The following is a 22,421-nucleotide window of genomic DNA, read 5'->3' as shown; positions in this document are numbered from 1 at the left end:
TATTTGGCAGATGTTACAATAATATTAATTCTGTATTAAGATCAACAAACTTGAAATTAATGTATAATTCTAGTGAACTATATATTTATAATATCTAAATTAGATTAAGGGATATTGAAAAACAAAACATTGAGTCAGCTGTAAAGAAAATCTGCTCCCCCAAGTTCTATGGGTTAAATACAGCCAATAACAGGATCACTTACTGTATTTTTCGCTCTAGAGGACACACTTTTTCCCCTCCAAAAATTAAGGCGAAATGTGTGTGCATCCTATGGAGCGAATGCAGACTCCTTGGCTTCAGCTATAGCAACGCTAAGCCTCCGAAGCCTGCGCTCCGGAGGCTTCGCGTTGCTTTCGCTGAATCCAGGAGAGTCTGGTCTTTGAGGTTGGCGGTGGGGGAAAGCAGCGCTTCTCCCCACCGCCAGCCCCACAAGCTCAGGGGGAAGCGGGAAGGCGCGCAACACCTTTGCGCTGCTCCCCGACCCGGTTTTGAGGCTGGCGGTGGGGGAAAGCAGCGCTTCCGCCCAGCGCCAGCCCCACAAGCTGGGTCGAAAAGCCCACAGGAGCCGCACAGCCTTTAAAGAGCGCGCCGCTCTTGGGGGCTTTTCCCCAAGGAGGGAGAAGGGACCGACTGGCCGTGTTAGTCCCTTCTCCCTCCTGGTCGAAAAGCCCGAAGGAGTCGCGTGCGGGATGGGGGGGGGGAATAGCAGGGAGAAGGTCTGGGAGAAGCGCACAGACTGCGTGTAGCCTGTCCGCTTCTCCCAGAGCTGGGGGTGTGTGTCATATTTCTTTCCTTGATTTCCCTTTCTGAAAACTAGGTGCGCCCTATAGAGCGAAAAATACGGTATATATCAAAGCTAGTACGTATTTTTCGCTCTATAGGACGCATCCGACCATAGGAGGGGGAGAACAGGAAAAAAATATTCTCCCCCTCTCTGCTCAGCGCCCCTTCCATTTCTCCTCCCGCTTCGCTGAATGGGGCGCTGCGCAGAGAGGGAAAACTGTGCAGCGACTCTCCAGCAAAGCCTGGAGAGCAAGAGGGATCGGTGTGCACCAACCCCTCCCACTCTCCCAGCTTCAGACGGCTATCCGTGAGCCTTCTGAGCACAGCGAGAAGTCCCGCTGCTCTCCGAAGGCTTGTGGATAGCTGCTTGAAACCTCCGGAGTGCAGCGCTCTGGGGGTTTCAGGCAGTCTTGCCTCCGCTCCCAGACCTGGGGGCGGGGGAAGCCCGAGCTTCCCCCATCCCCAGCCCCCAGAACAGGTTGGGGAGCGGCGGTCCCTTCTCCCTCCTGGGGAAAAGCCCGCAAGAGCCACGCGAAGCTTGTGTGCAGCTCTTGGGGGCTTTTACTGCCTTCCTCCCCCCTGCATTCGCTCCATAGGACGCACAGACTTTCCCCCTTAGTTTTTAAGAGGGAAAAAGTGTGTCCTATGGAGCGAAAAATATGGTAGTTCCAACCCAACACAGTGCATTTATGTTAGCCCAACTAAATGTTTTCCCCTTAGCCTTTGTTAAGGGGCAGATATTTAAACATCCCTAGAAATGACAGACATTGCAGATGTAGAACATATTCTTTTCTACTGTCCACTGTACAACCAGTACGGTTGTACTTAAACTATCCAAAAAGAGGGAAAATACATATTTAACATCATGGCACAATGAAAATATCAGATTCTACCTGTCTGATATTAACCTGGAGGTGCAAGGGTGGCTGAGTTTCTGTCAACAGTAACTCTTAGAGTGATGAATAGCATGATTTAACAGGAAGACACTCAAGAAGTTCTATTAATATATATCTTCTGTGGCTGCTTCTTTGTATATATTTTTAAAATTTTGCATAGGGATGTTTTAAGATGGTCTATATCTGTAGCGCCTAATAAAGACTTTGAAGAAAACCAGAAAGTGTCATTAAGTAGTGTGCAAGGTTCAAAACGTGGGGTGGGGGGACAGGCAGTATCATGCAAGATCCTGCTCCACCTGACTAACAAGCAAAATAAACAAATATCCCAAAGAGGAAGCAAGAGCGATTCTGAATCTTTACAGTCCCCCTGACCTATTAGCATTCCATTCAATTTAATATTCCAAAAAAAAGTTTGAAAAGGAGAATACCTGTGTGGCAGAACCGAACGCATGTCCAAAGTCTATTCCCACCATGCCACCTGTCTCCATGCTGATCATGAAGTTGGATAAGTGTCTGTCTCCAATACCAAGAATCCAGTGGCTGATGCACATCAACGCATGGGAGCTGGCGAAATGGGATCGCAGAGATAGCAAGGCCTCCGGTGTTGTACTCATCTTAACAAAGGCCCTCCTTAAGAAAAGCAATATATTTATACATAGTAAGATTGGCTTCAGTTGTTTCTAAGAAAAGGAAACATTATGAATTCAGAACAAAGAGCTGCCCATCTTCCTCACTGTTCCACCCACATGCTAATAATCGGAAACTGGAGAAGGGGCTAGATGATTATCAGTGTGGTACAGGCTGAAGTTTGAAGGGCCCAAAGAGAGGGTTGGTGTTTTGTTTTGTTGTTAATAGGAATTGCAGGCCATTCAGCAACATTAATCCTCGGTACTATTTTGAAACCCATATTACACAAGAACACACCTTAACAGGTCTTCAGGAACACGGTTCTCTCGGCGATGGAAAGACATCACTGTTTCTTTACGATCAGCTCTCCTAGAAGTGAGCAAAGCAATGACAATTATAACCACATAATTAGAAAATGGGACTCAAGCAGAGACAACTGTTCCTCCCCCCCTTAGGTTGAATTGAACATTTTGGACCGGCCATATGCTCTTATATTCCCAAGCAGAGATGGTGGGCACGGCATGGTAGCAGCAGACCTGGCAGAGCTGCATGTCCACCTGCTTTGGTGGGTTCCGGAGTAGGTTGGGTGGAGGGAGACTGCAGAAAGGAATTTCCTGTTTGTGCAAGCCGATATGTTATGCAAGCAGGTCAACACCATTTGATATTGCCCTTTAGCGTTGGTGCCCTGAGAAATGTTTTCTGTAAGAACTGGCTTCTTCAAGCCAATGCAGGAATGGGGAAGGGGCACCAGTATGTGCATGCAATCACTGCAGAATTATTATTATTTTTTAAAAAAAGGAAGAAGTGGGTTTGTAACTCCCAGTTTTTCTGTGGACATGAGTCAGTAGCCAGCAGCACAATCAGAATCTCTCTGCCACATTAGTAAGGGAAGAAACTTAATGATCACCATAATTTCGAATTTCTATACCACCCTTATCCAAGGAACATAGGGTGGGGTTACAATATAAAAGCACAAAAATACAAAACTTTGTGACAAACAAAAACAAAATAATCCACACACACAGTTTAAAAGGCCATGGATTGTTTAGTTGGCCAAAGGGCCTGGGGAAAGAAGAATGTTTTTGCCTGGTAGCTAAAGATATGTAACACAGGGGCCGGGCAACCCTCCTTGGGGAGAGAATTCCACAAGCAGGGAGCCACTGCAGAAAAGGCTTGCTCTAGTGTTGCCACCCTCCAGACCTCTCGTGGAGGAGGCAAATGAAGGGCCTCACATCATAGAATTGGTGGAACTGGTGCCACCCACCCCTGACTTGGACAGCTGTTGAAGGATAGCATGGTTGATGATATCACAAGCCACTGAGAGATAAATGGGTAACAATTATTTCTAAGACTCACTTGTACATGTATGTGTAGCGTGCAACAGGGCTTGTATTCTTCTCTGCCATCTTGGACAGCCAGTCAGTATAATCAGAACGAGGACCCTTGTAGCTGAATAAAAAGGGGGGGGGGAAGCAAGTAATTTACTTCTATATTACCTGAAAGGAACACCACAAGCATTGGGGTACTGTGCTGTTAAAGAGCAATTAATGTATCAAACCATTTCTGAAAGTGCACTTAGGGAGATGCTGTTTTCCAAGCATCATTGAAGAACGAGCTCCTAGGAAGTACTGAGTCTACTATATTTTGTCCTAAATGTTTGTTTATAGCAAATTTCTATTTCAATAGGCACACTAGTATTACACAAGTTCCTGACTTGCAGAACACATTTTTGACCACGTTAAGCAAGCTTTGTCATTTCCTTCTGTCTTCTTTCAAGTAGCATACAGCTGCTACAGCTTTATGAACCGATTCTTCAGCATTGAACACACTGGCAAGTTCTTCCTCAGTGAAAAACACTCCAAATGAGGCACAATACATTTAAAGCACTCACTGTTAATTCAATTCATTCCACAACTACCTCCTTAAAAGTGTAAACTTGTAAAGAATAACTTATAATTTGCTTTACTAGCTAAGAAATAGTTTCTGAATATTAGTACTTTCTACATGATTGTTATGTTTATCAGTATTCTCTTTGAATACTGAGTGGTATTTAACTCACGTACTCAGAGCAGACTCACTGAAATATAATGGAACTAACTTAACTATGCTCCTTAATTTCAACACAGTGGTACTTTGGTTTATGAACTTAATCTGTTCCGGAAGTCCATTCTTAAACCAAAACATTCTTAAACTGCTTTCCCATACCAGCAGGGGACTCAATTTTACAAATGAAACACACTCAACAGGAAGCGAAACATGTTCTGCTTCCAAGGCAAAGTTCACTTCTAGAATCTAGTGTTCACACAAAGATAAAGTTTCATCTTCTCCCATTCTTACTGCTTACTGCTATCTAGAGCTAAGCTGTGGTTTGTCTCACTCTCAACAAACCATGATCTGTAAAAACCGAAGCTTGTTCTTGATTTGACAGCTCATGATTTGTTTGGAGAAGACAAACCACAAGCCTGGGTGCACACATAATGTTAAGCCAAACCATGGTTTAGTTCTGGAGCAGCGTAGCAACAGCAGGACAGAGGAAGAATCAAACAGCCACAATTCCCCCTCTGAAGTCACTGCCTGTCACTACACTTACTGGTTTGTTTTCAACATTATAGGGTTTGCTCATGTGAGTACAAGTTAGTCTCAAGATCAGAACAGGCTTTGGATATGGTTTCTGGTCACAATGGCAAGTAAGAATTGTGGCTCTCCAGATTCTCCTTATTCTCCATCACAGGAATTATAATCCATTTCAATTGATTTCAATGCTGAACATGCATTTATACTACTCTCCATTCTGACTGAAGTTCACTTCCTAATTCAAACTAACATTTAAAAAAATCCTTTGCTTGTAAAAAACAATCTGTTGATAAGAAAATGATGAAGAAGCCATGGGTGATACATGCTGTTTGTTTAAAGAAGCAGACAGAAAATGTAGGTCAGAGGTGAAGTGTCACCCGTTAAACAAATAGCTGCCAATTATTAATCTAAGATAGGAAGTACTTTGACGTCTGATGATTAATGCCAATTGTTCCTATGGATATTGTCACAATTCTTCTGCTATCTCCAAAGAATGCCATTAACATCCAAGAAACAGATTTATGCACCTTCATTACCTGTTATAATCGTTTTTTTCCTGTTCAGACATGTTCTTCAGAAGGAACTCCTTTAAAGTGCAGGTATTCTCAAGCCACTCAATCAGCCCTAGTCTGAAAGAAAATATAGCCAAGGTAACAACAAACACAGAAAATTATTATTTAATAAAGGGGTAAAAATGTAGAGGATGCAAACTAGTGGACACTTTTCTTTTGTTTTTAGCTTCACTACTTAAAGTGTATTAAAATGTAATTCACACAAGAATTAAAAAGGTAAGCAAGAGTTTGGGGGGAAAGTCTGCTTCACTCAAGCAAATTATATGCATCCATTTGTAAAGCGGTATAAAGTACCAGCTAAACATTATGATAGGCATCTAATGCTGCTGCTTCCTTTATTGCTCTGATGCATGGATTTACCTGGTTGTTACTGTTTCTCTATAGATAAATCTTCCCTATGTTCTGACCATAGGTTCAGACAAACCATGCATAGGAAACGGTCAAGGAAGATGGTTGGGTAGTGCAAAGATGCACAGCCTGCTCTTTGAGATATCTCACGTGTTTAAAATTATGAGTTCACGGGAAGACAAAGAAAACCTTGCAGTTAAACAAGCAACACAGAAAAATTTTGCCGAAAAATTGCCAGTTTGCAATTACTAGTGTTGAGCAACCCTACAAAAGATGTTCCAAGGTTCTCCTTATATGGTGGGCCTGCTGTAAAGGCATTTCTCCCCCTAATTCATGCAACAAAGACTGGAGCACATATACAGTGGTACCTCGGGTTAAGTACTTAATTCGTTCCGGAGGTCCGTACTTAACCTGAAACTGTTCTTAACCTGAAGCACCACTTTAGCTAATGGGGCCTCCTGCTGCTGCCGCACCACCGGAGCACGATTTCTGTTATCATCCTGAAGCAAATTTCTTAACCTGAAGCACTATTTCTGGGTTAGCAGAGTCTGTAACCTGAAGCGTATGAAACCCGAGGTACCACTGTACTATATGTGAAGGAGGTCAGGAAGCGCCCACCTGGTAGTCATTGGTATAACTTGGTAAGTTTTTAATTTCATGTTTCTTTGGCTGCAGGCAGCATCTCTTGAAAGGATGGTGTTCATAACATCAAAGAGCTGCTCAATGCGCTGGTCTTGCCGGAGATCCTCTCCTCCCTTCACAAGAAAGGGATATTCCCGCTCATCGCTACCTCTGATAATTATACGCTTTGGTTTCCGGATGGACTCCATAACTTTTATCTTGGACAAAATGGGGTGAGGAAAGGTTTTCACTCAAGAAAGGGTGAGAAAACATTGCAATATATAAATTACGTTATAGGAGAAAGTCCATCTGCATCTCTGCAGTGTGAGAATGCAGAAAAAAGTTACTATAGGTATAAAATTTCACCAGATGTGGGTGATATCTGTTTATGTGCACAGTGCACACTTACTAATATATCCGTAAGTGTACCTTTACCTTTCAATAGACACATGAAAAAATATGCACATTAATATAGTAACATACCCTCTCATCAAATCCAGAAATTTGTGCATGATATTCTGGCAATGGTTTTCCTTTACCATCATATTGACCTGAATAAATAAAATGTAATGCTTTAATTGAGCTTTCAAACATTTATGCGATTAACAGTGCATTCCTAGCCTACTGATCCAGTGGATGGAGGGGAAAGTGCCCCTTTACCACTGGGGGGGGGGGAAATCAGCTGCAGAGAGTTCCATGGGTGTAAAGCTGGTGGTGTTTTTGATATCTGTATCCTGTAGAATGGGGCATTCTGGAGCCAGATTGCAGGAAGTCTTGGATGCAAGGCCCCTTTAAGAGGCCCCAAGCTGTGGTAGGCATGGTTAATTCCCCCCCCCCCACTGGTTCCAACTGAGGGAAGGATTAAAAAAAGCAAAAATCTGTCCCTTGACCTCCTGTCCTGGTCAGCATGCCCTCCACCCTATCCACAATTGCTGAGTAAGGTAGAAACATTACAGTGGTGCCTCGCAAGACGAAATTAATTCGTTCCGCAAGTTTTTTCGTCTTGCGAGTTTTTCGTCTTGCGAAGCACAGTTTCCCATAGGAATGCATAGAAAATCAATCAATGCGTTCCTATGGAAACCGCCTTCAGACCAGGTCCGGGGACAGTCTGTCCCCCGACCTCTTCTGAAGGCTGGGGGGGGGGGACAAGGGCTTTTTTTCACACCGCCAGCCTTCAGAAGGCTGTTCTGAAGGCTGGCGGTGGGAAGAAAAGCCCTTCTCCCCACCTCCCGCCCCGCAAGCTCCGGGGACAGGAGGGCTTTGCTATCGACCGCCAGCATTTTAAAAGCCCCCGGGACAGTGGATTTTAAAATGCTGGCGGGCAGCAGCGAAGCCTCCGCTGTCCCGGGGCGATTTTAAAATGCTGGCGGGCGGCAGCGAAGCGTTCGCTGCCGTCCCCCAGCATTTTAAAAGTCCCCGGGACAGCGGAGACTTCTCTGCCGTTTCTCCGCTATCCCAACGGCTTTTGAAGGCAGGTGGGGGGGAGCAAAGACTTTCGCCCTCCACCGGCCTTCAGAAGAGGTCCTGGAAAGCTTCGCTGCCCCCTGCCAGCATGTTAAGATCGCCCCGGGACAGCGGAGAAGTCTCCGCTGTCTCGGGGGCTTTTAAAATGCTGGGGGACGGCAGCGAAGGGTTCGCTGCTGCCCGCCAGCATTTTAAGATTGCCCGGGACAGCGGAGAAGTCTCCGCTGTCCCAGGAAGGTTGGCGGGGGGGGGAGCAAAGACTTTCGCCCCCCGCCGGCCTTCAGAAGAGGTCCGGGACCTCTTCTGAAGGCTCGCGGTGGGCGAAAGTCTTTGCTCCCGACGGCCAGCATTTTAAAAGCGGTCCGGGATAGCGGGAAAGCACAGCGCAATTCCCTGCTATCCCGGACCACTTTTAAAATGCTGGCGGTGGTGAGCAAAGCCTTTCGGCTCCCCGCCGGCCTTCCTGGACCTCTTCTGAAGGCCGGAGGGGAGCGAAAGGCTTTGCTCCCCACCGCCAGCATTTAAAAGAGGTCCCCGGAGATTTCCCTATGGGCTTTCTTCTTGCGAAGCAAGCCCATAGGGAAATTCGTCTTGCGGAACGACTCAAAAACGGAAAACTCTTTCGTCTTGCGAGTTTTTCGTTTTGCGAGGCGTTCGTCTTGCGGGGCACCACTGTATACTGGCAGAAAATTCCTGTGGCTAAGAGACTCTTCTCATGATCTTGTTTTTGCTGGGTGTGATCCCAACATTATTCTAACAATCCTGATCATGACAGCAAAACTGCCCTCAAAATAATTGGCTGGTTATCAGCCCTGCTAACCATGTCAGACTCAGAGGAGGCAGGACAAAGACTGGTTTCAGGGAACAACCCCCAGCTCAGTTTCCTTTCTTTTAGAAAAGACTGTGGCACTTGGTCCTGAACAGTGGCAAATAAGGAGCAAAAGTGTCTCGCACAGAAGCCCACATATTCTGTGCTTCAGACGCGTCACCAGCAAGACATATTAACTTTGTGGCTCTTAGATCCACTACAGGTTTTAAAATAAAATCCAACCACAATCATTCATTGCAATTGGTACTGTATTTTTCGCTCTATAGGACACACTTTCCCCCTTCCAAAAATTAAGGGGAAATGTGTGTGCATCCTATGGAGCGAATGCAGGCTCCTTGGCTTCAGTGATAGCAACGCGAAGCCTCCGAAGCGCAGAGGGAGCGCTCCCTCCACACTTCAGAGGCTTTGCATTGCTCCAGGCTTCAGGGATAGACTCCCCTGGCTTCAGCAAAAGGAACGTGAAGCTTCTGGAGCACAGCGGGAACTCGCGCTGCGCTCTGGAGGCTTTGGGTTCCTTTTGCTGAAGCCAGGAGAGCAAGACTCTCCTGCCTTCAGCAGAGAAGGAGAGCTGCGCAGTGCCCCTTCAGCGAAGCGTGAGGAGAAATGGAAGGGGCTCCGTTTCTCCTGCCGCTTCGCTGAAGGGGCGCTGAGCAGAGAGGGGGAGAATTTTTTTTCTTGTTCTCCCCCTCTAAAACAAGGTGCGTCCTATAGAGCGAAAAATACAGTATGTGTTTATTTTAACGTGAGCTATTAGATTTTGGTAATACATTTGGGCGGAACTCCTAAATAAATGTTACATCCTGCAAAAGTTGCTTAAAAGAAGTCATAATGGTCAGAAAGTATCTGCCAAAGAATAAAAGTTTATCTACTTTTAAGAATAGATAGTCACTCTGTAGGTCTTAACTATGCAGTGTATTAAACGAAAATGAACTTTAATAACCATTATTTCATTTAGCAATGGAAGAATATTCTCCAGATTACCAACTGAAACCATAGCTTACCAGGAACTTCCAGCTCAGTCCTCAAGAATTCTGGTTTGAAGTCACTCATCCAAGTTGAGCACTCCTTCAGATTTCCAGGTTCTTTTTGACAATCTCTCATCTTTAATAAAAGAGGCTCCACAATACTGTTGAAGTCCTTGTCTGTCATATTTAGCAGCTTGGAACCTCCTTTCCCAAAGTGTTTGTCAAATTCCTTCCCAAATTTCTGAAGCAGAAATTTAATCACACAATAATTTGTCACTCTTGTTAACAGCCAAAGTACTTAAACTAGTTTATCACTTGATATAGCTGAATGAGGAGGAAATACCACTTGGTGAAATGCCATAACTTATTAAATTTCTCTTGCACCCTATCACAGGCAGGTGTTTGACATACTCCTATGCAATGCCTATAACATAGCAGCTAGCTACTAGTATCTCAAATTGGTAGAACCACAATTCTTACTAAGCTCTGGTCAGCACTGACTTACATATGTCTCAGCTGTTCCTATGGATAAACCCAGAAAACCTACAGAAGTTGTGAATGCAGATGAAGGACAACTCCTCTCCACTCAGTAGTACCAGTTACATCTCTGTAGTAGAACAAAAGTACCAGTGGCTATACTTGGGCTAGAACTGGAAACCATATTCCTGATCTTACGAACCACAGATTGCACTCCTTTAGAACTGTTTTAATTCTTGCTAATGTTCCATGACACAAAGGGTCAAGGACTGTGGTGGCAAATAATACACTTAACTACAACATCCATTTCTGAAGCCTATACAGATGTGCAAGGCATGTTCAGGGCCATAATAAAATGCAATTATTTAATTCAGGTTTTCCATATTATATTTTAACTTTCCTGCTATACATGTAAAACATTCAACCAAACGTGCTATAATTAATACATGCCTGAATGAACTTCTTTCTGTACAACCCGAGACCTGGAGCCTGTAAATTTCCCAGATTCTGGAACATTCCATCATACAACTCCTGGATGTTATTTTTACTCTTCTTAGTTTTCCCCAGCTCATTTCTAACATCTTCAGTCCAATCCTGTGAATCCAGAATAACACCACTTTACCACTTCTCGCATCCAACCAAAGGACAAAAGTTAAAACATAGCAGCTACTAATGGAAACCGGGCTGCTTCAATAATTATTCAGGTGTGCCCTCAACACTCAAAAAGCACATGCATGCATTTAAACATCACACATCCCCTCAGAGTATGAAGAATTCAGTCATTGTACCTTGAAGAGCATTGCAGGGTTGGACAGCTGCTCGAGGGCATGGACAAAACCTTGCACCACTCCTCCTCTGTCCAATTTGTTCTTCAACCTATAAAGAATAAATCACAAAGGGAAGAGGAAATATAACTACAGAAGCATTCTCTTCTGCTTTGTGGATAGATAATATAGCTCAATTCCTCCATAAAACACCAAAGAAGCTTTCTTAAACTGCAATACTAAAACAGAATATTTATCACTTACTGGTGAGTGTACTTGATGAGGTATTTAGGTAAAAAGGACCCCTCCAGTCGCAAACGACTGGGGTTGCGGTGCTCATCTCGCTTTACTGGCTGAGGGAGCCGATGTTTGTCTGCAGATAGTTTTTCTGGGTCATGTGGCCAGAATGACTAAGCCGCTTCTGGAGAAACCAGAACAGCACACAGAAACGCCATTTACCTTCCCGCCAGAGCGGTACCTATTTCTCTACTTGCACTTTGGCGTGCTTTCGAACTGCTCGGTTGGCAGGAACTGGGACCAAACAACAGGAGCTCACCCCATCATAGGGATTCGAACCGCGGACCTTCTGATCGGCAAGCCCTAGGCTCAGTGGTTTAGACCACAGCGCCACCTGCGTCCTTCCTGGTAATTTAGGTAAAAATGGGTTAAATGTCCCCCACCCCCCGGCCTAGGCAGTGGGAATATGTGATCCAGACTTTTATTGGCTAGGCAAGGTTCCTCCCCATTTCCATCGTGCTGCTAAGCAGTAGAGAAGCAAAAGCAAGCATGCTCCTCTGAGCAAGCATGAAACAAAACATGTGAATCTAATTGATAGCCTGCAATAACTTAGAACAGCTCCCTCAGCAAATTAAGTGGGACTGGATGTCTCATGCACAAGCACCAGAAGCAAGCTTCATAATGACTGACCAAGTGGCATCCAAGGCTTTCCTTCTACTGACAGAAAACACACCAACTGGTGGAATAGGGGCAGGAAGCTATTTATAGCAATTCCTGCTCTGCCTTGCCACCTATCCCTCTCAAAATTTGCTCCAGAGGGTGGAGGGATTCTCCAGAACATATTGGAGGGAGTGGGGGGGGGCTGCAGGGGAAAAGAAGCATCGCTGAAAATTGCCTCCCTTTACCATTCCACAGTCGGAGGCTTTCTCTCAGTAGAAAGCAAGCATTGGACACCACCCAACAGAAGAGGAGGAAAATAAAAACAGTTGTTACTTTTAATTTTGCTGAGAAGTATGTTACAAAATTGGAACTCTTTAACAGCTAAGGAAGTGCAGAAAAGGGAAACGCCTATATTTCTTAAGATACAATGCCTACTTCCAACGCTTCAATTTAAAATGTACTATACTGTAAACTTGTGACCGGTGTATGTGCTTTTTGGAATGTATAATTTCTTGTTACCAGCAATAAAGATTATTTGCTTCCAAAAATGTATCGCTCAACATCCTCACCTTGCTACAAACTCCTTATTCCTATGGCCCACGACAGTTTCCTGGAAAGAGAAGCTCTCACTGCTGATCATGAAAGGATATACTAAGGCCTGTGGGTAGTTGTTGGCAATTTCTTCCACTGCATGTTGTACGGCAATTGCTTCCTCCTTGTCAAGCATCGCCATCAACTGGCTGATCCAGCCAATGAACTGCCAACAGGGTACTGAGGAAATCTGTTTAAAAAACATGTAATGTATGTGAAGGTGGCAAAAAGCAAACAATACACATTTTTTCTATCCATCTCAGCTGAACGAACAGAATAAAATGCAGCATTTACCCTCTTGTAACTTTCGTCTGGTAGTGTGCATGGATGATATCAAAATTGCATCAAGTGTTGACTTTGCCAAAGCACATTACAGCACATTTCCAAGAACGTTAACACAGAAATAAACAAGAATTCATAACTAAACTGGGAATAAAAAAAAAGTAAATCTTGTGTTCAGCTGCTAAAGCAGTTTTACACTTCCTTACACTGAACTGCATTTGCACCATTTTACTGCCCACTCACCCAGTTTGGAGAGATCATTTCAAAGCTCTTTGCAATCCCTTCTTATTTTTACTACCCTGAATAATTTTATGTCATATCAAAACCAACCTTATATTTTTGTTTGCCCACAGGGAAGGGAAGGCTCACCTCTTGTGCCATGAGGCCCAAAGTCTCTGTTGGGTACTTTTCTACAATTTGCAACAGCCTGGGAAATTTCAACCTGGCTTCTTCAGAATTCAGTTTTAGAGCTTTGATGACTTTCTCCACCACAATGGCTGGAAATGCCTGCAAATCCACAGCATTTATATCTGACAAGACACAAGAAGACAAACAGAAAGCCATAGTTTGCAAAGTTCAATGAAAAACTGTATTTCAATGAAGTACCTTGTCAAAGCCTATATATTTAAAAACAACAGCTAACTCTGTTTGGCCTCTTTCAGACATTTAGTCTGTGATAATGCAGCTCACTGCTCTAAGCATTTTGCATATGTGGGTATTATAACATTCTCTCCATGAGACAATAACCTCGGGACTCATCAATATTGATGGTTGGCCAGAATGAAGTTTACAAAACTGATGGTTTGGGGGCATCTAGCACTTTGGAGCACAGTATATGCTAAATCCATTTCTTTAATTGTAACCTGTTGTTTTTGTAACTATCTCAGGGCTCAATTGGCAGTATCTCATTGTTGTTTTTTAAATAACTATTTTATCAGTTTTTACTTGTTTTAGTTGTATTGTTTTATTGTTGTATACCACTATGGTTTTTATAATGTTTAGTGGTTTATAAATATTCCAAATAATTTTTTTTATATAAGATTGAATAGCATGTGAATGAATGAATGAATGAATGAATGAATCTTTATTTGCATCAGCCATCGGCCATAGCAATAAAACAACAATATGATATACAAAGAATAGAAATAAAAAGTCAATTATATAAAATACATTTTAGGGTTTTGAATCAGTAGTCAAATAGTAGATCTTATTCTAATTGCCCCAGCATCAAAACCTTGCAACCTTTGCTATCACCTGCTCATCTTGATCTGCCAAGAGAAAGGACACTGTGGCAATGGCTGGGCGACCCGGAATGGACAATAAAAGAGGGGTGATAACCTCATTCCTCAAGTCTTTATAAAGAGTGCAAGCCAGAAGGGCATGTGCCACCGATTCAGTACTGGCATTTCCACAGGGACATAATCATTTTTCGTTTGGAATCGTCTCTCAAGTACAGCGGAGGGCAATATATTCAATCTTGCAAGAGTAAAAGTGTCTATATTTTAGAATTGATAGGTGAATAATGTGTTATTTTCTGATGATGTAAAACCACCATGAGTTGATTTTACTTCTGTTTTGGTTAGGGAAAACATTTGTAGGAACAGATCATTGTGGAAAGGGATGAAATGTACCTTACCAGAACAAACATGAAAACTAAAATCCAACCTGATGTTAGATATACTAGCTCTCATCATTATCAAAACGTTCAACTGGGGTAGATTTAACTGTCCAAGAAGAATGCATCACTGTGGCCTTAAATATATACCCACCCACCAATCTATCTTTGTCATAGCTGCATAACTGGCATGAACAACCCCTCTTTTATCTCACCTGCTGAGCTTTCTTCTTCCTTCCGGAGATGACTGTCACAGAAATTAGCCAATGTCATATAAGCATCTATGACACCCTTTGTATCTATGTGTTCAGATGAGATGGACTGTACCTCTTCTTCAGCTTTCCTTGCAGCCTTGCTGAAGCATTGGAACGCCCTCTTATTCAAACCTGCTATAACCTGAAATTACAACAAATCAGAAATCCCAGAATCAAGTTCAAGAGTCACAGAAGTGGGCACTTAAATTTAGAACCAAATAAAAGCATGTTAAGGCAACAAGATTATAAATGATTTCTTAAATCAAGACTACAAAGTGTTTTTAAGGTAGACAGATACTAAGGCACGGGCACAGAAATAGGAGGCAGGAGGAAAGAAAAGGTTCAAAGAAGGAAAGCAGGAACAGCTTAAAAAGTGTGATACAGAACTGTTCATGGCCAGAGCACATTCCTCAACCCCCCCCCACGCCCCCAAAAAACCTTGGGCTGTGGAAGTGTGCCCTCCTGCTGCTGCCAGACCTAGAACTTGGGCCAGTAAATAAAATCAGTTGATAGTAATTAAAGTATGTACAACTGGAAAATACCGTTTCATGCAATGCAAAAATTAACTTACAGAGATTCATTGCTACAAGATGTGATGGCAACCACTGTGCTGCATTTGTGAGATTCTTAATGGCATCTGGCTACTGCTAGGAACAGCAAGGAGGAGGAAGACGGAGAGCACAGGAGAAATGTCATCCCTGCAAGTCCCTGCCTATTCCCGCTACAGGTATGGTGAGGCAGAAGCCTTAAGATGAACCAGTGCAACATAAAGTTCACTGGTGCAGAGAGTGCCATCCAGAAACCAGTAAGAGGATTTCGTGGCATGGAATTAGTAAGTTCCACTGAAATCACTATAACATTTTATTATTATATAATAGATATGATATAATCCAGTGGTTTTCAACCCGTGTGCTGTGGCACCCTGGGGTGCCTTGAATGATGGTCAGGGGTGCTGCGGGCAAGACTGGCCTCTTTCATTTCTCTTTCATTCCCTCCATTCCTCTGATGCCCTCTTGCATCTCTGCCTGTTAAAGGCTTGCACAGCTGTTTGTTGCAACAGCTCTAGTGACAAGCTCCCCAGCTGAACGCTGCCTCTGGGGCTGGCCAGGGGTGCTTCCCATGCTCCTGGGGTAGGGAGGCAGCTCAGAGACCAGAGGTGGCAGCTGCAGCTGCCCAGAGGACTCCTAAGGAGAGGGGAGAGGAGAGGAGGCTGAGGGAAGACTCCACAAGGGAGGGTGTTTGAAAAAGCATGAGAGGCTGCCAGCTCTGCCGGCAAGGGGTGACATAACTGGGCTCCTGAGCCCCACAGGCGTGCTGCAGAAAGAATGTAGTGGTCAAGGGAGCCGTGGACCCAAAAAGGTTGAAAACCTCTGAGATAATTGATTAGGGCAAGAAAGAAGAAAATCAAGTTGTACCTTCAGTCACTTGTTTAGCAATTCTGAGAGAAAAAGAACTTACCTTTTCAATATTATCAGGCTTTTCTCCTGAAAGCACTAAGAGCTTTTTAGCTTTCTCTTCCTCGATTTGGTCAAGACACCCTGGATCCTTGCAAAGGGCACTGGCCATGATGTGGAAAGTGGTACCCAGGAGGTGGTTTTGGTTGCGGTAGGTTAAGGCACTGCTGCTCAAGCTGCCCAATTTATCCTCATCTGTTGGACCAAAGAATGTAAAACCGACACTCTGTTACAAATATGATATATGCAGAAAGCACAGTTAAGATCCTCTCTTAACCAAGCACGATTGCATTATGCATAGTAGACCCCTTCATGAAACACATACCTAGAAGGGAGGTGGTTTTGAGTACTGTAAGTATTTGTTCAGGACTACTCTGGCTTTGGCTTCGGCTGTGGCTGAAGCGACAATAGCTGTGGTTCCATCTCACAAGCCAGTCTTCTCTTGTCTTAGAATCTGCATGCAGGTCCTTCAGAAGTTTCATGGCTACCGAGAAGCTGTTCTGCATTAACATTTCAAAGGGAGGGTGTGTGGAGAGAAACATCAGTAAAAAACAGCAAAGGATATGGAGGAAAGGCAAATCTATTCAATATGAAGGTAAGAAAAGGGAAATAGAAGCATGCATTATCCAAATCTACTTTTTATGTTTTTATAATGGATTAAGGGCTGCTAAACAGGACATAGGCACCTGTTTCCTGGCACTCTCTATCATTTTCATTTTCATGGTAAATTTGCAGTTTCTAATCAGTGAGTGTATATCTTCATCCTCATGGTCCACTTCCATTTTGAAACTAGCATCTCCCCCTCCATCCATTTCTATACTGTCTTCCAGACTCGTTTTAGGAAGTCTCTCCTCAATTTTGTCAAGAAAGAAACATCTGCAGAAACATAAGGAAAATAATATAACGTTGACAGAAACAGAACTGGAACCACAGAAGACATTTCAGTCCTTACTCTTCTTTTTCTATATGAAAAGTTGGAAGAGAAGGAATATGAATTAAATAAACAACTGAATGTTGTGGGTATATAACATGCAAAACCCATCCTTGAACTGTCATGACTGTCTATCAACAGAAATGATTAATTACAGAAATAGTTGTAGACAGTTGTCAGGGTTTCAGGGACAGAGAGCGAGGGGGAGGGGTCCCAGGGCGACGAGGAAGAGGACGACGACGACCCGAGGTTGTCAGTGAGTCCGTCAAGTGAATCCGAGGATTCCCAAAAGGGAGCCCCCCTGGTCAGGCCAAGGGGCAGTAGAGAGGGAGGCAGTCAGAAGCAGGGGAACGAAGGGGGAATCCCCAGTGGGGGCTGGAGATCGGGACCGGCCTCTCCGTCGGAACGGAGTGAAGGGGGTGGAGTTGCCAGTGTGTCAGAAAGAGCAGAACAGGGAGCAGAGAGGGGAAGGAGTTCGGAGCAAAACGTCCTGCTGGAAGGGGAGGAGTGTAGTACCGAGAGTAGCGTAACGGTCGAAAGGAAGGTCAGAGGCAACGTACGCGCGCCAAGTTCAAATGTGGAGGCGCGCGGAAATGAGGAGAGCCCTGAGGAGGAGCCTGGTCCCAAAGCACGAAGGAGGGGGGAGCAGGCGGCAGAAGACTCAGCCTCGGGGGAGTCCCGGAGGGAGGGAGCACAGGGGGGCAGGAAGACCCTGCGGAAAAGGAAAGAGAGGAAAAGGTGGAGCAGTACAAGCCTCTTAAGCTGGTACAGGGGCGGGACTGACTCAGAGGGGACTTCTAACATCTAAGGGTAACAGATGCTGAGCCACGGAGCTTGGATGTAACGACAACAATGTTCTTCAATAAAACCTTTTGTATATAACTTGGACTGGATTTTGGTCTCTTGTGAGCTGGGACCTCGGGTGGCGCTGACAGTAAGTCCCCTCCCAAAGAACGCAAAATTTTTTTTTTGCAAAGCTCACAAACGGTGACAGCCATGAGTGCGGAGGATCAGCTGACAGCACTGCGAACTACAGTTTCCGAACTCACCGCTGCAGTCCTTGCGTCTCAGAAGAAGCATGACGAAATGGAGAAGCGCTGCCAGGACCTGCAAACAAGGTGGGAGCGTGCAAACAGGGAAGGGTTCCCAGGGTCCAGATCAGAGGGCATTGGACTTGGAAGGCGGGGGGCAGCCTAGTCACCCACTTCGATGGGAACCTGAAGCACTACCCCAGTTTCAGAGCAGACGTTTTGTATGCATTGCACTTGCTTTGTCATGACTTTAAAGATGAGGAGGAGAAAGTGGGGTTTATTGTTTCTCACTTGCATGGGCCGGCCAGAGACTGGTTGCGCAATTTGTGGCGTGAAGATGGCCCTGCCCGCCGCGATTCTGATGAATTCATTAAAGCGATGGATGCCTGCTTCCAGTCAACCGTAGATTTGGATCTTGCACGCAGGGAGATATTTGGACTGCGGCAAGGCAAAGCCACTGTGCGTCAGTACCATTCCAGATTTTTTGCTTTACTGACTGCGTTACGCTGGGAGAAAGACTGCACACCTGTGAGGGATTTGTTCTGGGAGGGTCTCAGCGGTCCCATAAAGGACGAACTTGCCAGGGGAGACAGACCTCAGACCCTGGAGGAGGTGGTGCAGAGGGCTCTGGCGATTGGGATACGTCACGAGGGACGTCCTTGGCACAATGAGGAAGAACGTCAGGTGCGTCCACCAGCGAGGACGTCTTCTTTCATCCCCAGGGAGTTCAGTCAGTCACATCCCTCGCCGCTGGGGAGGCAGGGGGAGGAGCCGATGGAACTTGGTGGTGCTAAGGCTCAAGCAACAGCCAGAGCCCCAGCTTCCGGTGCAGTAAAGGCGAAGCCTCCTAGAGGGACCAGGAAGTGTTACATCTGCGACAGTGCACTGCACATGGCGAAAGAGTGCCCCCAGAGGCTCCAGAAACACACTGCAGCCTTAGCGACGGTAGCTGCAGAAGTGATCCAGGAAGAGGAACCTCAGGGAAACGACAATGCCTGGCTGGAAGCAGAATTGCTGGGGCTCAGCCAGGCGAATCTGTAGAACAGTCCCCAGCGTCTTTGCAACCCACAGACCCTTTACCACCCAAGCCAGCGGTGCAGCTCACTGCAACACTTCAGTTGCCAAATGGGACCACCCTAGAAGTGCCCCTCACGATCGATTCGGGGAGCAACGCCGATTTCGTGGGGATGCAATTCGTCAAGCAGCATCGCATAGCGCTTCTGCCCGCCACAACGCCTCTGAACGTAGTCACGGTGGATGGCAGGAAATTGCTAGGAGGGCAAGTTGTGCAACAGACACCTCCCATGGTGATGCGGATTGGAGATCACCGAGAAGTCATTAGCTTCAATGTCACCCACCTGTCTGACACGCCTATAGTATTGGGCATGAGTTGGCTGGAGAGACACAGTCCTGCTGTAGCGTGGTACCAACGCCAGATCACCTTTTGTTCATCGTACTGTGCTCAAAATTGCATCCAGTCCTGCCAGGAGGAGGGGGCTGAGCAGCAGCTGCGACTTGGCATGGTGCAGGCAGTACCTAGCAAGTACGAAGGGTTCCTGGAGGTTTTCTGCGAGAAGGAAGCTGACCAGTTGCCGCCCCACAGACCTTATGATTGTGCCATCGATCTGGTGCCGGGGGCACAGTTGCCGACTGCAAAGCTGTATTCCATGTCTGAGGACGAAATGCAAGAGCTCAGGGAGTTCATAGAGCACAATTTGAAGCGTGGATTCATCCGGGAATCGAAAGCAGTGGGGGGCAGTCCTGTGTTCTTTGTGAAGAAGAAGGACACGCCCCAAAAGAGACTCATTGTGGACTATAGAACCATAAACAGTATGACCAAACCCAAGGCCTTCCCCATGCCTAAGATTGATGATCTCCTAGCAACCGTGAGGAAGGGGAAGATCTTCACCAAATTCGATCTGCGTGGAGCGTATAACCTTATACGCATCCGGGAGGGCGATGAGTGGAAAACGGCCATGTTCACGCCTCTGGGCACGTATGAATACAGAGTTATGCCGTTTGGTCTCCAAAATGGATCTCACGTCTTCCAAGCCTTTATGCATCACGTGCTAGCGGGACTCCTCTACAAGAAATGTGTGTGTTTCCTCGACGACATCCTGATCTTTTCGGAGACGGAAGAGGCCCACGAGAGGGACGTAAAGGAAGTCCTGCAAAGACTACGGGAGAACAGGCTCTACGCCAAGTTAGAGAAGTGCCAGTTTGATGTGACGGAGGTGGATTTCCTGGGCTACAAGCTGTCCGACAAGGGGCTGGCCATGGACAGCATCAAGGTCCGCGCGGTGTTGGACTGGAAGAGCCCACGCAATCGGAAGGAAGTCCAGAGATTCGTCGGCTTCGCCAACTTCTACCGCAAATTCATCAGAGGTTTTGCAAAGGAGACGGCAGCGATCACGGACACTCTGAGTTCCAAGAAGAAGAGGTTCGTGTGGACGGAACAGGCGGAGCACTCTTTTCGGAAGCTTAAAAGCCTTTTCGCCTCCGAGGAGCAGCTGCTGCACGTGAATCCAGGCAGGCCCATGCGAGTAGAGACCGACGCGTCAGACAGGGCGGTTGGAGCCGTGCTCCTGCAAGAAGATCCACATGGGAACTGGAGACCCGGTGCCTTTTACTCCCGAAAGCTCAGCAAGGCGGAGCAAAACTACACCATATGGGACAGAGAGCTGTTGGCCATTCACGCAGCGTTCAAAGCATGGCGACACTTCCTCATAGGAGCCAAGCACACAGTACAGGTCCGCACGGATCACAAGAACCTAGAGTATTGGCGCACGGCGAAGCTCCAAAGCCAGAGACACATGCGCTGGGCGGAATTCTTCGCGGATTTCGACTTTCGGATAGAGTACATCCCCGGAGATTCCAACGTTATAGCCGATGCGCTATCCAGGAAACCGCAATATCTCGATGAAGCGACACCAGTAGCAGCCAGGCACATTTTCGCACCGCAGGCGTGGTCGTGCGCTGCCATCACAGTAGATCTGGACGCGGTGCGACGCGCGTTGCAAGTGGATCAGTTCGCACAGTCCAAAATGGAGGAGTTGCGCAGAGGTGTGCAGAGTGGCGAAGATTTCCAACTACGCGACGGGCTGCTAACTCGCAAAGGTGCCCTCTACGTGCCAAGCGACGAGCTTCGCGCAAAGGTTCTGCAGCAGTTGCACGACGCCCCCAGTGCGGGCCACTTCGGCAAGGAGAAGACAATAGAACTGGTGGCAAGGGACTTTTGGTGGCCTCGGATGCGTGGAGAGGTAGCGGATTACGTCGCCAGGTGTGACACTTGTCAAAGGTCCAAGCCAGTACACCAGAAGCCAGCGGGGCTGTTGGAACCGCTGGAAACGCCACAGCAACCGTGGGAGAGGGTAGCCCTGGACTTCGTTACTGACCTGCCCAGCTCCAGAGGGAAGACGGCGGTACTGGTGGTTGTGGACCTGTTCACCAAGATGGCGCACTTCATTCCGTGCGCAAAGGTGGCGACGGCGGAACAGACTGCCAAACTCTTCATTGATCACGTGTTCAAGGTGCATGGGCTGCCGCAGTCCATCCTGTCCGACAGGGGGCGCCAGTTTGTTTCCAATTTTTGGCAGAAGCTTTTAGGTATCCTGAACGTCAAGATCAACCTTACGTCGGCGAGACACCCACAGACCAACAGCCAAGCTGAGAGGGTCAATGCGATCATGCAGCAGTACCTGAGATGTTACGCCAATCAGCGACCCGCAGCTTGGGTGGACTACCTGCCGATGGCAGAGTTTGCCTATAACAACACGAAGCACGCGTCCACGGGGGTGACGCCGTTCTTCGCGAACAACGGTCGTCATCCCAGAACCTTCCCGGGGTTCGGGGCACCGAGAGAGGGGGTGCCGCAAGAAGCCGACCAGTTTGCAGCGGAGCTGCAGGAGGTGCACGAAGAGTTGCGGAGACATTTGGAGTTGGCCAAGCAAGCATATAAGGTGCAGGCAGACAAAAACAGGAGAGCGGGGGAGGAGATCCAAGTGGGGGACTGGGTGTGGTTAGCCGCCCAAGCGATGCCAGCCAAGTCGTTGGCCAAGAAGAAGCTAGGGCACAGGCAGTTAGGGCCGTACCAGGTGGAGGCTAAGATCAACCCTGTAGCCTTTCGACTAGCCCTCCCCGAAGGTTCCAGAGTGCATCCGGTATTTCATAGGTCGGTGCTCACCCCCTACAAGGCACCGCACAGGTTTCAGGAGTCTGAAACAGTCCCGCAACTACACACTAAGTCACAGGAGAGGGAGAGGGCGCCTAGGGCCGAACCACTCAACGAGGTCACAGAAATCCTGGACTCGAGATGGGGGGAAGAGGGGGTAGAATACTTTCTAGCCACAGAGGGCACTCCAGCCAGTGCCAACGGTTGGGTGCCGGGCTACGCTTTAGACGAACCTCTTCTAAAAGACGAGTTCCATGCCCTTTTCCCGCATAGA

General features: G+C 46.4%; 1 protein-coding gene and 1 long non-coding RNA gene across 3 annotated transcripts in view; one reads left to right on the top strand and one right to left on the bottom strand.

The window, feature by feature from the left end:
* PRKDC (protein kinase, DNA-activated, catalytic subunit) overlaps nt 1–22,421 on the bottom strand; it is a 91,270-nt gene that overhangs the window by 4,949 nt on the left and 63,900 nt on the right. The window contains exons 69-83 of the mRNA XM_083747488.1: nt 16,701–16,890; nt 16,340–16,514; nt 16,019–16,209; nt 14,522–14,702; nt 13,061–13,221; nt 12,388–12,599; nt 10,946–11,033; nt 10,608–10,751; nt 9,717–9,921; nt 6,906–6,973; nt 6,420–6,640; nt 5,418–5,510; nt 3,664–3,756; nt 2,605–2,676; nt 2,109–2,310 (exon numbers count right to left, since the gene is read on the bottom strand). Coding sequence (XP_083603614.1) covers nt 2,109–2,310; nt 2,605–2,676; nt 3,664–3,756; nt 5,418–5,510; nt 6,420–6,640; nt 6,906–6,973; nt 9,717–9,921; nt 10,608–10,751; nt 10,946–11,033; nt 12,388–12,599; nt 13,061–13,221; nt 14,522–14,702; nt 16,019–16,209; nt 16,340–16,514; nt 16,701–16,890 — 2,296 coding nt within the window. The remainder of the gene's footprint in view (nt 1–2,108; nt 2,311–2,604; nt 2,677–3,663; nt 3,757–5,417; nt 5,511–6,419; nt 6,641–6,905; nt 6,974–9,716; nt 9,922–10,607; nt 10,752–10,945; nt 11,034–12,387; nt 12,600–13,060; nt 13,222–14,521; nt 14,703–16,018; nt 16,210–16,339; nt 16,515–16,700; nt 16,891–22,421) is intronic.
* LOC310848714 lies at nt 5,394–13,180 on the top strand. 2 transcript variants are annotated; one of them, XR_014566529.1, is made up of 4 exons: nt 5,394–5,531; nt 5,620–5,669; nt 6,477–6,683; nt 13,045–13,180. It is a non-coding gene; the product is annotated as an uncharacterized lncRNA (long non-coding RNA). The 2 variants fall into 2 exon arrangements; XR_014566530.1 differs by lacking the exon at nt 13,045–13,180 and adding an exon at nt 9,671–9,841.

Source organism: Podarcis gaigeae (assembly GCF_964106915.1).
Source record: "Podarcis gaigeae genome assembly, chromosome: 7".
NCBI classification, from domain to species: Eukaryota; Metazoa; Chordata; class Lepidosauria; order Squamata; family Lacertidae; genus Podarcis; species Podarcis gaigeae.
This window is presented reverse-complemented; position numbering and strand designations above follow the sequence as displayed.